At 31.9% G+C, this 13,759-nt stretch overlaps 1 protein-coding gene across 1 annotated transcript; it reads right to left on the bottom strand.

The window, feature by feature from the left end:
* Positions 1–5,136: 5,136 nt before the first annotated feature.
* LOC110103555 (protein PHOTOSYSTEM I ASSEMBLY 2, chloroplastic) lies at positions 5,137–11,260 on the bottom strand. The gene is made up of 3 exons (XM_020832326.2): positions 10,920–11,260; positions 6,129–6,278; positions 5,137–5,521 (listed from the first exon to the last, which is right to left on the bottom strand). Exons 1-3 carry the CDS (start codon positions 11,172–11,174, stop codon positions 5,447–5,449), a joined length of 480 nt encoding a protein of 159 aa, XP_020687985.1. The 5' UTR covers positions 11,175–11,260; the 3' UTR covers positions 5,137–5,446.
* Between the last annotated feature and the right edge of the window lie 2,499 nt (positions 11,261–13,759).

Genomic DNA, 13,759 nt, shown 5'->3' with positions numbered 1-13,759 from the left:
TTCTTATTATTATACTGATTTATTATTACAGCATGAATTTGTTGTTATTGCATTATTCTACTATTCGTAACTTATTATATGTTATATAGAATATGATTATGAATATTTTGAGTATTTTTTAGAACTTTTATGATGGGTATTTTGGAATTTGTGCTATTTTAATTAAATATAAATTAATCTGGACATTGAAAAACAACATTGTAGTTCAATAAATATCTTAAAATAGTGTTTTACACATTTCTTTTTAATTTGATTACCTTTTGGCAATGTGAAAATTTGCTTAGTAGAAAGTTCAATTATTATTGTTATACAATTCTATGCAATTCTGATATGTGTTTAGTTTTTCTTTAATTATTCATAATTTTATGAAATATATGTCTATGTTACGAGATATAAGCATATATATGATTGAAAAATATATGATGGGAGTTGTAAGGTGTTAGAATCCTATGAGATTCTATTTGTGTCAGAGAATATTCTGGTGCCTATAAGGCATATTCTGATGGCTATAAGCCATGTTTTGGTGCCTACGGTCATGTTTTAGTGCTATGAGCGCAAAATGAATACATAAGGGGTCAGAATTCTTTGAGATTTTGTCTGGAATCGGGATATGAAATATAAATATGTTATATGATATAAATTATTTTATGTTTTATCTACTTATGATGTTGAACTGTTCAATATTATTAATTGATGAACTGTTGTAACTCACTGTTGATTGCTTGTGGTTTTCAGGGTCTGGGAAAGGGAATGAGACTGTTAATTAGCAGTTTATACAGTCACGGCTTGTTTATTTTTCATACTGTAGCTTTTGCCTGTAAACATGTACTATAGTATATATATTGGTAAAATAAAAGAACCATTGTGGATGAGATTATTTTTAGTATTTTAATGTTTTAGTAGCTATGTTGTCTATAGTTTAATTTGAATTGAAATTGAAAAAGACTGCGCATTTCAAAACTAGATCTTAAGAATTATCTGTCATAGCTCAACACGATAGGATCTATCCTGATCGAGTTGGGATGTGACTGAACACTGCATTATATCTCTTATAATCTACTACTGCGATTGAACTCACTATGTTATATCAATCTTTTAGCTTGTTGTATTATGATTTATGAAACCAAATTCACAAACATATAATGTATACATACTAAACAAAGGAGATTAGACAAAAGCAAATACACAACTAGGTTTACATTAGTGCTATGCACATATTCAAGGTGTTTCAAACATCTGCAAACGCCCTAAGTATTATTTTAATTAAAATAGAGGTTATTTGGATTTTAAAAATTAAATATTCAATTAAATTCTATGAAAGTATTTTTCTCACAATCCTTTAAGTAAAGAGGAATTTTTAGTGAAAATTTCATAGCATTTAGCCTTATGGATCACCCATAACAAATATTTTAAGGAAATTATAGAATTAATTGGTTGTTCTAATCAAAACCATTGATTCATGTTAAAAACAAATCAATGGTCATGATTTCATCTCTAAGCTTAGAGCCATACTCTAACTAAAGAATCAAGTTATCAATCTGATGTTGACGTGATTGATTTAGGCTTCATTTGGGACGACTTTTTTATTGCTTTCTAAAACGGAGTTTTAGTACAAATTTTTTTATTTTTGTACTAAAACTTCGTTTTAGAAAGCAATAAAAAAGCCGTCCCAAACGAAGCCTTAATCTCTAATTTCTTCCTACACCGTTAATGAAATATGGAGATTTTAATGGCTACTGCTTCAGGAGGGAGAGCTCCATAAAAGGAGAAAGAAATGCATCAGGCCTTTTGAATGTGAGGAGAGTCAGCCCAATGTTTGGACCCCTAGATCTGGGTCAACTCGGGTTCGGAACCCGAACCCGATCCATCGACTCGTTTTGACACCCGTAATTTTAGGTTAATTAAGACAAACTCACACACACATTATATACGTAAGCATCGAACCCAATATCTCTTGGTTGATAATTAATTGGGGGTGATGCTTTAATTTTTGACTTGCTTTTCGGTTTTACTAATCCAAGGCTGAAATTACAGCATTTGTATTACAAAATATAACATTTCATAAAATAAAAGGATGATAATGATATGATATATATGCTATGAGTTGTGATACTAAATCAATCAACTACAAACATTACTAAAGTTCAGCACTCTTTGGACTCACCTCAATTCTTTTTCTTCAAAAATTAACATTCGGTTGAAATAATCATCCATTGACATTATTATTTTTTAATTTTCATTAAGAGTTTATAATTTGGGATTAATTATTTTAATAAGTTATTTTTGCTGTAGAAATTACTTTTAAAATTATATTTTTTTATGTTTATAATTATAGAATTAGAAACTGGCCATTTCTTTGTTATATACTTATATATGTAAGCAAATAATTTTTGGATTTGATAGATATAAGGCGTGGGAATGACAAGCGGCATTATCCGTCAGAAATTTTGGAGGAAGAGATAACCAATATGTCATTGGCAATTTTGTTGGCCTATATCTTCTTCTTCTTCTTTTTTTTAAACAAAATTTTTTATTGCAACAAAAAGGGGATTACAACAAGCTAAGAAGCAGAACGTGAAAAGCTACAGAGGTACAAAAAGAAGGGGGGATTAAACCCATCAGGCTTAGCATTGGCAGAGGCTTCCAACCAATCCAAAGCCAGGCACGGGCCATTCAGTTTGGAGTAAGAGAGAGATCCGAAGCGAGCAAAAACTGCACCACCAAAGATTTCCACGAGCCATGGCTAAAGATAGGCGAGCCCTAGCCACATCATTGCCCACAAACCATAAATCATAGCCACAAAAATGAAATGAAGATCCAGCAAACAACAAGCATAGAAAGATAAACCAAAAACCAACCAACCAATGCAGCCCACTGCCACAGCTCAAAAGAGACAATAAGCCTTGACTACTCATACAGAATGCACCACGTCAGCGATACTGAGCTACGATACCAGAGCTCCATACATACACACTTGACTAATCAACCATGCAATTAAAATCGCATGCTCTCGAAAAGCCACTTAACTACTCATATGCATGAAGTCGTTTGGTTGCGCCGACTCAACGCTGCACAAAGTCAAGTAATGCAAATGAGGCATTGCATTATATATTACTTTGTAATGTTTATTATTCACTATAAATGCTTAGTTGCTTACTCCTTTCAAATAAATTATTCTATAATGGTTTGGAAATTATCTTACCCATTGAGCCTAATTTTCAATTAATTAAAAAAAAAAGTATTAGAATTTTCTAACAAAAGTTGAATATTTAATTCCTCGTGTAATAATAAAATTCAAATTTGATATAGACATTTTGAAATTGGAAAATATTTTAAATTTGACAAAGTCATGTAACTTATGACTTTTTCCACTAATTATTTGAATGATTATATATTAGAAAAATAAAAATAATAATACTGAACAAGAAATTAATTAAATTTAGGTTAATAAATTATAATGCATGAAATGATAAGTGATGGTAGGCTCATACATGCATTATTTTCTAGCACTGCAAACATTGCTTTTTATTTTTATTTTTTTGAATACCATAAGAAAATTTATTTTATATTTTGGACCAAATAAAAAATTTAATTATTGTACTTTTGTTAGATGTCCTCAAGAAATTCTTTTTTTCTCAATCTATCAGTTGAGGCATTCTCAAAGTCAAAGTAAAAAAAAAAAAAGATTAATTTCTAAATAAATTTTATGACAATTAGTAGAGATGATTAGAGGTTTTTACCAATATGTAAATGAAATGATGCTTTGCAAAGTCTATAAAGTTGCCAATATAATTTTTTAAATAATGAGGAGCAAAATATAAAGTTAATATAAATAAATTTTAATGTCATAATCTTAATAATATTTTTAATCTTTTAATCAATTAAATTAATTAACAATCATGTACTATTAATATCTTGTACAAAGTTGCTACAAAATAAATAAGTTATGAAATTTAATTTTTAACATTAAAGGAAAAAAAAAGTTTGTAGTAATTCACAATAATATGGGAGCATGAAATTGGCTAAACGATTTTTTTATCAGTGAAAATTTTGAAGATAAAATATTATAAAATTATTTTTAATAAAATGGATTTGAAAATTTTGGTGTTAAATTTGATGGAAAAAGAGAGAAATTAAAGTTTCGGCGAATTTATTTTTTCCTTGATGGTTCATTATTTATGCATTCTGAATTCGTTCATTTTTATCGAATTCTAAAAAATATCACAGGCTGACTCCACTATTATTGCTAGCTACCACGCAGCACCACCGACCATTGATTGTCACTATCATTAGGCTTTATATTGCATTTGTTTTACTTCAAACCAATAAAAAAAATGAAATTGTCTTCATTTATTTTACATGCATTGCTACACATTTCAAATTTTTTTAAATTAGAAAGTTTTATACTATAAATTTGCTTTAGAAATCAATAAAAAAATCATCCTAAATGAAGCCTTAGGCTTTTTTTGGGACAATTTTTTTTTTAAAGAGCTTTCTACTACAAAAAATTCTTTTATTAGAAAATTTTATACTACAAAATCGTTTTAAAAAATAATATGAAAGCTGCCCCCAAATGAAACCTTAGACTAATCAATGTTGGGGATGTAATCATGCAGGAGATTATGAATAATCTCATAGAAGATATTGTTTGTCCCAAATCAAATAGTATTTTATTACTGGACAATCTTAAGTAAGTAAATATAATTGAACAAATTTGCTAAGATGTAGAAGTAGGTAGAGGTAAAATCCAATTTTAATTCTCCATGGTTTCTATGACTCAAACATTCTCTCTTTTATGAAAAAAAAAAAAAGGCAAATGAGCCAAGAATGTCACTAAGGAATAGGGGTGTAAACGATTCGAGTTAAGCTTGAGTCATCCATGACTTGAGTTCGAGCTCGAGCTCAAGCTTTAGTCTACGAGTTCGAACTCGAGCTTTATTCTACGAGTTTAAGCCGACTCGTTTGTAACGAAAGAGAGAAAATGATTATTATTTGAATAATTATCATAATAAAATAATAAAAAATTAAAAAAATAATAAATCACATAATATGAAAAAGTGAGATATAATACTTAAAACAAATGAGAAATTATGATAAAGAATGACAAATTAGAAAAAAATAATAATAATGAATCACTTAATTAAAATATATAATCTTTAAATACTTTTAACAATATTATCCTTAAAATCATGAATGCTAATTAAACAAATTTCAAGTTATCACAAGTAATTTGAATAAATTGTACAAAAAGCCATACAATTACTTTGGAGATGACAAAAGGCTGGCTCGGGGTTGGATTATTTTGTGCGGATGACGAACGCTGTCCGGAGACCAATCAAAATTTGCCACATCACCCTTTTGCTGTGTACTGCGGCTTGGTACTGCTCGGTACCGCTTTGTACCACTGACATGGCTGCATCTTATTCATCTCCGAACGTGGCTGCGCCTATTGGAGAGGAGGTTTCCCAAGCCACTTTGCACGAAACCCAGTGCCCTTACAATCAGCACAGCACACAGATCCCTGCAACAAATACATTATTTACACTTTATACTAAATTTTGTGAACATGTAATTTTAAATTCAAATGCGGGTAATTCATGCCATTCATTCATATCAAAAGACCATTACAGTAAATTATAAAATAATTATATATATATATATATATATATATTCTAAAACTATATAACATTTTACAATCCTTTATTTTTACATCTCTCTCTCTTCCTCATTCCCTTATTAGAAAGAAGATATAAAAGCACCCCACCAGCCTTATACCTAGGTTGGTGGGAGAACATGGTTGGGAACCCTCCAACCCATATTTGAATCCCCTCTCATGCGGCACGACCTCTTAAGTGGAAGAAAATAACTACGGGTCCTGCACCTGTAGGGTTGGTTGCTGCTAGACTAGCCGAGGAATTAGTTATGCCGCCAAACTCCTTAGATACCTCCGTTCCAAAAAAAAAAGAGAGAGAGATAAAAGCAAAAGGGAAAAAAAACACTCATTTGATAGAGACAATCACTTATTGTCTCTATCACTCATTTGTCTACCCATTTATTTTTATATTTCTCTATTACCAAACGTGAAACATCTGCCTAATATATTCTTTCTTTCTGGACAAAGACTTTACCTTCCCCGCACAAATCACGCAGCTAGTGTTTCTGGAAGGAACTTCGCAGAGCACGTTGTTGCCGATGACAAAAAAGCCAGTTCCCCCACACCATTTGCATTCAACACACCCTTTTGATGCACATGAAGAACAAGCAACAGGTCTTGGTTGCTGCAAGACAAATGAAGCAAATTATTATAGTTTATAATGAATACTTTGAAATAAATGAGGTTGAATGATAGGTAAAAGGAGGTGTTCCACCTGATTTGTTAAGAGTTCAGGTTATGTCTGTGTGGACTATGAGCACAAGAGAGCTAAGGGTCTATTTGGTATAGCTTTTCTCACTGTTTCATTCAAATGGATCCTAAGTATATTGGAGCATAGGCTCACAAGAGAGAGAGAGAGAGAGAGAGAGAGAGAGATTCCAACCACACAACAATGTCTCTATCTACAATTGCATTGAATATGCACTTTACAATTTATGTCAAATTGAGAAAATGTCTTAGTATCTCACATTTTCAAGGAATTTCATCATCCTATTGACAGGAGAGGAATGGTTCGAACTTCAACAAAATAAGCTTACAATTCTTCTGTTTGAGATATTCAAATCCCACACCTTTCTCCTCTCAGGAATTCTTCTATTTTGGGCTCGTTAGAAATTCCGAATTATGTCTTATAAACTGATGAAGTTGTTAAATCATCATTTGGTTGGATCTAATTATCCATAAATAATGGTTTCAAACTTTACAAATCTTTTCAAAACTCCCACAAAAATAATTATTTCATTTTTCGCATTCAAAATAACGAACAAAATCATTACTTTTCAAAGCATATTTTCTACATACAAGCAATCAAATTAGTTCTTCAGAAGATGCTAAAACCACTAGAATTTGGTGGCCTTTTCAGTTCACTCATTCGGGCATTTTGGAAATTTCCGTCAATTTAAATGTTCTATGTTTTATGTGAGGCTTGTAAATACAAACTCTTCATATGTAGCAATAGTATTTGATTTTACTCTTTAACTCAAAAATTTGATTCCTTATAATCCCAGCCCAAACCTCCCTTAGTTTTAAAAATTTATACCAAAAGACTTCTAGTTCAATTATTTGGCATTCACTTAGCAATTAGAATTACATTAAAATGATTTTACAACCAAATTACTCAAATATTTTCCAAAATTCTCGAATATCAATAAGTATCTCGTCTACAATTAAAAATTTTAATTATGCACTTTTACGAAGCTAATTAAACTTCATTTTTTGAGTTGATATATAGCATACTCCATGATTCTTTTTATTTTTTTTTTTTCCTTGGATATCTTACAAAACAACTTCTTAAAATGATATTTCTATCTTTCTTTAATAATCTTCATCTTCAACTATGAAAAATTTATCTTCACACATAAAACATCTAACTTGATCAAAATAGTATATGTATTGCCATACCAATCATCAAGCATTGATCAAAACAGTATATCTTAAAATGATATTTCTGTCTTTCTTTAAATTTCATTTTTCATAAAACCTCATTTTCTCCTTACTCCATAGTATATGTATTGCCATACCAATCATCAAGCATTTTTTTATAATGATATCAACTGCCTCGAATAACTCATTCAAATATTCCCCCATCAAATTGGAGATCGAGGTAATTTATCCTACATCAATTGGTATCAACATTCCTACGTTATGCATTGCTTTGATTTTATTATTTAAAGACCTTTTTTTTTTCCTTAATAGCATTTTGCACTTCCCCACTCCATTTGCAAGTCTCCTTTACTGCTAATTTCTAGATTCTCTTAAAACTTTAATGGAAATTTCTTAATGCAATTAGCCATTAGATTAGACATTAAATGCTCAGAATTTGTTTATTAAGTTATTAAAAATACCATTAAATTTCAGTCAAGGCACCTTCCAATTGGCCAAAGGTAGAATTTTAGCTCTTACTAAACCAACTGCCCCATAAAAGACTCGAGAATTTACAGGTGAACTCTAAATCAGGCATGATCCAATAATAGGCTATAACACTAACCCTCCCAACCATCACAAATTTTAACCAACTATATGATGGACCGGTTCACCCGGTCCATCCTAGACCCGTGTGGGTCTATAGGAGGCGGGCGGACCGGCTGGACAAAAAAAAGGGGGCCCACCCACTTAAGTGGGGGTAATTTGGGGATGTGAGGGACTTTTAGATTGTATGAAGGGGGCCATTAGGGTTTTATTGGGGGCATTATGAAAAGTGTATTCTCTTTCTAGTTTTCTTCTTCTAGTTTTCTTCTTGTTCTTTTCTAGGGCTTTCTTGTGGGAGATCTTGTCCTTCTCGAAGTGGACAAATTTATCTTGTTTTCTCTTGAATTTCTAATGCAAAGGTTCTTATTTTTCATCCCAACAATCTTGTGATTATTTCTCTTTGGTTTTGGTGGAGAACTTCCTCTCTTTTGGGGAAAATTAGGGCAAAATCGAAATTGTGAAACCCTAGGGCGTATCACTATATTCAATTACAATTTGGTTACCAAAAAGCTACATGCTGTAAACTATTTCCACAAAAAGCAATACAGAATAAGCTTATCATCAAAATCATATCTTACTAAAAATCACAAAATTCTCTACAATCTCCAAAGTCAATAGATGAAAAAATAATAACTAGACTTACAACTTGACGCTTATATACAACAACAACAACAACAACAAGTCTTTGTCCCACTACGTGGGGCCGGCTACATGAATCCTTTTTCGCCATTATGTCCGGTTAAAAGTTAAATTTTTATTTAAATCTAATAAATAAAGATCATTTCTAATATTTTCTAACCAAGTCTTTTTAGGTTTACCTCTACCTTTATTAACATAAGTCAAATCTAATACCTCAACTTTCCTAACCGGGTCATCAGAAGGCCTCAGTTTAATATGACCAAACCATCTAAGGCGACTCTCTCTAATATTATCTTCCACTGGAGCTACTCCAACCTTTTCATGTATATGCTCATTTCGTATCCTATCTCTAAGGGTCAAGCCACTCATCCACCTAAGAATCCTCATCTCCGCAACACTTAACTTAGTATTATGCTTCCCTTTTAATGGCCAACATTCGACAACATAAAGCATTGCAGACCTCACCATCATCTTATAGAATTTTCCCTTAAGTTTGTGGGGGACTTTTCTATCGCACAATAAGCTCGATGCATTCCTCCACTTCAACCATCCAACTTGAATTCTGCTGATAATATCCTCATCAATTTCACCATCACTCTGAACAATAGATCCAAGATATCTAAAACATGTACTCTTATTAATGATTTGATCGTCCAAAGTCACAATCCCCTCACTAGATCTATTGCTATTAAAATTACACTCCATATATTCAGTTTTAGATCTACTCAACGAAAACCTTATACTTTAAAGTTGACCTCCATAATTCAACTTTACCTTCAACTCCCTCTCTAGTCTTATCAACAAGAAGAATATCATCAGCAAAAAGCATACACCAAGGTACATCCTCTTGGCAAATGTCTATGAGAATATCCATGACTAAAGCAAAAAGATATGGACTTAAGGCTAATCCTTGATGTAATCCAACTGAAACAGAAAATACTTGGTCAAACCACCTTGTGTTTGAACACAAGTAATAGCTACTGCATACATATATTTAATAATTTGAATATAAGCATTATTAACTCTTCTTTTTCAAGAACTCTCCATAGCACTTCTCTTGGAACTTTATCATATGCTTTCTCTAAATCAATAAATATCATAAGTAGATCTTCCTTATTCTCTCTATATTTCTCCATCAAACCTCTCAATATATGTATGGCTTCCATAGTAGACCTACACGGCATGAATCCAAATTGATTTTGAGAAACATTAGTATCACGCCGCAACCTATGCTTCCATAACTCGCTCACATAGTTTTAAAGTATGACAAATTAACTAATTCCTCTATAATTCGCACACTCCTGTGCATCACATTTATTCTTAAAAATAGGAATTAACAAACTCATTATCCACTGATCTTGCATCTTTTTAGTCTTCAAAACAGTATAAAAAGTTTAGTAAGCCAAGAAATTCCTTCATCTCCTAAGCATTTCCACATCTCTATTGGAATATCATCAGGTCCAACAGCTTCTCTACACTTCATTTTCTTTAAAGCTTCTCAAACTTCGATTTTACTTATACGCCGATAAAAACAAAAATCTTTATTTTCATTTAGGGTGATAAAGTCACTAAAGTCAGTCGTATTTTCACAATTTTTATTAAAAAGTTTAGCAAAATACCTCATCCACCTTTGTTGAATATCATCTTCTAAGAAAAGTACTTTTTAATTTTCCACCTTATATACTATGCAATCCAAAAGCTCAACTTTTAACATATGTAACTATCTAAGTGAAGTGAATAAGGTCAAAGAGAATTTCGAGGTGAAGCTTATATGACTATTTGATCAACAAACCATTTTGCGTTATACGGTACTTACATGACGATGATAACTTCGTAATATAGCAACAGCACATTTTAACATTTCTTGCATAATCTTCAAAACCTCAAAATAATAGGCATCCTTTCATGGAGATTATTATATAAGATATGTGTCACCTACATCTTCAATGTTCAAATACAAATAAACAGTTTGCAGCAACAATCCGCGTAGAAAAAACAGACACAAAACCTGTCTATCACCTTTCCTCATTGAAATAGCCATCAATGCAAACATATCCCAATCTCATCAAAATCCCTCATTTTCAATAGCGCAGATAAATTCACATCCCCAGAAATCGAGAAATCGAGGAAAGAATTTATGTGAATAGGAACAGACAAGCACCTGAGAGATTAGCCACGCCTGCTCCATACGCTTGACGAAATCAGAAGAGTTCTCGTAGGAATCCACCGCTGAAGCCCTTACCAAGAGGGATGTAAAAGCCTTGCGGTAACTTTTAGAAGGAAAAGCTCCGCTACCCGCGGCAGCTATGGCGAGGGAATATCTTCTAAGAGGAATAGAGAGGCAGAATAATTTAGAACCTGCGATGGAAATGGCGGCACCGCCACCGGAACAGGAACAACCGCAGATCGCCGACATCTGTGCGCTTCCGTCTGGGATTCTCTCCTCTAGGTCCGCTCGTTGGGGCTGCGGCTACCTTTCGCTGATACAGTGCGGGCGGGTATGCTAACCCGCAAGAGCATTTTATCCGGCTGGATTTCCCTTTAAATATTTTTCAATTTTAAAAAAAGACGTATTATTCCTCTAAAAGTCAAATTTGGTATTTATTCAATTTACTCATGTTATTAATGTTGGTTCAAATTAAGAAAATTAATAAATATAATAAAATTTAATTTTATATGCCACATTTTAAGAAATATATCTCTTATTTTAATTTTTAAGAAATTTATTTAAAAAATTGGTTTCGAAGTAAGATATTCTTTATTATACTCATTTGACTCGTCTTATAGGAGGGAAGATGTTCTTACCTTTATGCTTCAAAATTCATCATTGTTGTTATTGTTATTTTGTATTTATTAAAGTTCTTCACTTACGAGAGATCATACAGTTAAAGTTGGAGATTTTATTTTGTTTATTGGTAACTTTAGAATACAAGTATGCTATTTATGTAGTTTCCATTGTATTTAGTATAGATTATGTTATTATAGTATATCTCTGATATAGAGCTAAATTGAGTATCAAAAGTGTATTTTGATATTTGTTAAAACAATTGTGTGAAGCATGCTCGAATATTATTCAAACCATGATCAAACTTGATTATATTTTGTTCGTTCTTTATTTGAACCATATTTGAACATTATTCGATGTATGTGATATGTTCAAGTATTAACTAGACAGATATTTTAACTCGATTTAAATAAGATAAGATCATGACTTTAAATATTATTTGATTATATATTGAATATATTTGACATCAGTTCGATCATTATTTGATTGCTTTTTAAAGTTGAAGTTTCTAGAAAGAGTCGAACATGTTCGAACTCAAAACAGTTTGAACTCACGTTCGGAACTATTTCAAAGTCAAGTTTGAACCTTATATGAATTAGAATCAAATATGGCCATGTTCACTGTTTCGCGCATCAACTATAATTATGTTTGGTGACAGTGGCAAAGAATCATTGGCAAGTTAAACATCTTTTTGAGTTCACATCTAGAATTATTAATACTATCGGCGCTTCTTGTAAGAGATCGGATGCTCTTAAAAGTATTCAGCATGATAAAGTACTTCTACATCTTAAAATTGGCAATCTCATAAGTTGCAAAGGTTTGAATCAAGAGACAAATTTGCAGAAATCTAGTGATACTCGTTAGAGTTCACATTTTCACTCTTTGATTAGTCTTATGCGTATGTATGCTTCTGTGATCGAGGTGCTAGAGATTATTAAAGAAGAAGGGGTTCATGATCAGCAATCGGTTGAAGCGGGTGTTCTGATTGATATAATGGAGTCTTTTAATTTTTTTTTTTTACAATACATCTGATGATTGATATATTGGGTATTACGAATGAGTTATCACAATCATTGCAGAGGAAAGATCAAGACATTGAAAATGCGATGAAATTGGTTCAAATTTCTAAACAACGACTGCAGCTACTAAGGGAGAATGGATGGAATGCTTTACTAGATGAAGTGTCACGTTTTTGAAGTTGTTATTCCAAATATGAATGAAACATACAAAACTCGTCGCCGATCAGTGAAAAGAGGTGAAGATAAAACAAATCTACATCATTATCGTGTTGATCTGTTTTATACTGTAGTTGACATGCAGCTTCAAGAGCTAAATAATCGCTTTTCTGAATCAAGTACTGAGTTACTTCTTTATGTGTCATGCTTAAACCCAAGTGATTCATTTCATGCTTACGATGAGAGGAAATTGATATGTCTAGCAGAGTTATATCCAAGTGATTTTTCTATAATTGAGGTTGTTGTTCTTAAAAGTCAATTATCAACGTACATTATTGATATGCGGACCAGTGAAGAGTTTTTCTCTCTAAGAAGCATTGCTGATCTTGCAAAACAGATTGTTAAGTTCAAGAAGAATGACGTGTATCCTCTAGTTTACATACTTATTACTTTAGCATTAACTTTACCAGTTGCTACTGCTACAGTGGAGAGAGCATTTTCAGCCATGAAAATTATTAAACATCGATTGCGTAGTAGGATGGGTGATGATTGGCTGAACGATTGTCTTGTGCCTTACATTGAAAAAGATGTGTTTGATTTGATTCCCAATGAAGATGTAATCCAATATTATCAAAAGATGCAAAATAGATTGATAAAATTGAAATGTTTTTTTTTTAATTTATCTATCATATTGGAATAGAAGACTTCATTTTGAATTATATTCTCATTTTGTTTTTTTTTTAATATTTGTCTATTAATAAGAAAATTTTGCCCCCCCTAAGATGAAAGGCTGGTTCCGCCCCTGTTTGTAAAACATGTAATTCAAATATCTATGTAAATTGGAGAATCTTTGCTCTTTCTTCCTTAAATTTCACCCAAGTTGAACCAAGAAGGGAATGAATCAGCTTGTGGGCAAATTATTATGTGCGGAAATCTGACTCAAGCTTGGGCTCGAATTTGCTGCGTTTTTACTGTGTCTTTGATATATTTTTGCAAAATGACAGCTAATACAAAATTTTAATTACATATTAGCTGATTTTT

Source organism: Dendrobium catenatum, unplaced genomic scaffold, assembly GCF_001605985.2.
Source record: "Dendrobium catenatum unplaced genomic scaffold, ASM160598v2 original_scaffold_254917, whole genome shotgun sequence".
NCBI lineage: Eukaryota > Viridiplantae > Streptophyta > Magnoliopsida > Asparagales > Orchidaceae > Dendrobium > Dendrobium catenatum.
This window is presented reverse-complemented; position numbering and strand designations above follow the sequence as displayed.

Bases quoted from the DNA above. Each gene is read 5' to 3' on its own strand.
- LOC110103555 (XM_020832326.2), bottom strand. From the start codon at position 11,174: ATGTCGGCGATCTGCGGTTGTTCCTGTTCCGGTGGCGGTGCCGCCATT. The intron at 6,279-10,919 runs GTGCTTGTCTGT...TTTGTCTTGCAG, and splicing joins AGGCGTGGCTAATCTCTCAG to CAACCAAGACCTGTTGCTTG. The intron at 5,522-6,128 runs GTAAAGTCTTTG...TATTTGTTGCAG, and splicing joins GCGTGATTTGTGCGGGGAAG to GGATCTGTGTGCTGTGCTGA.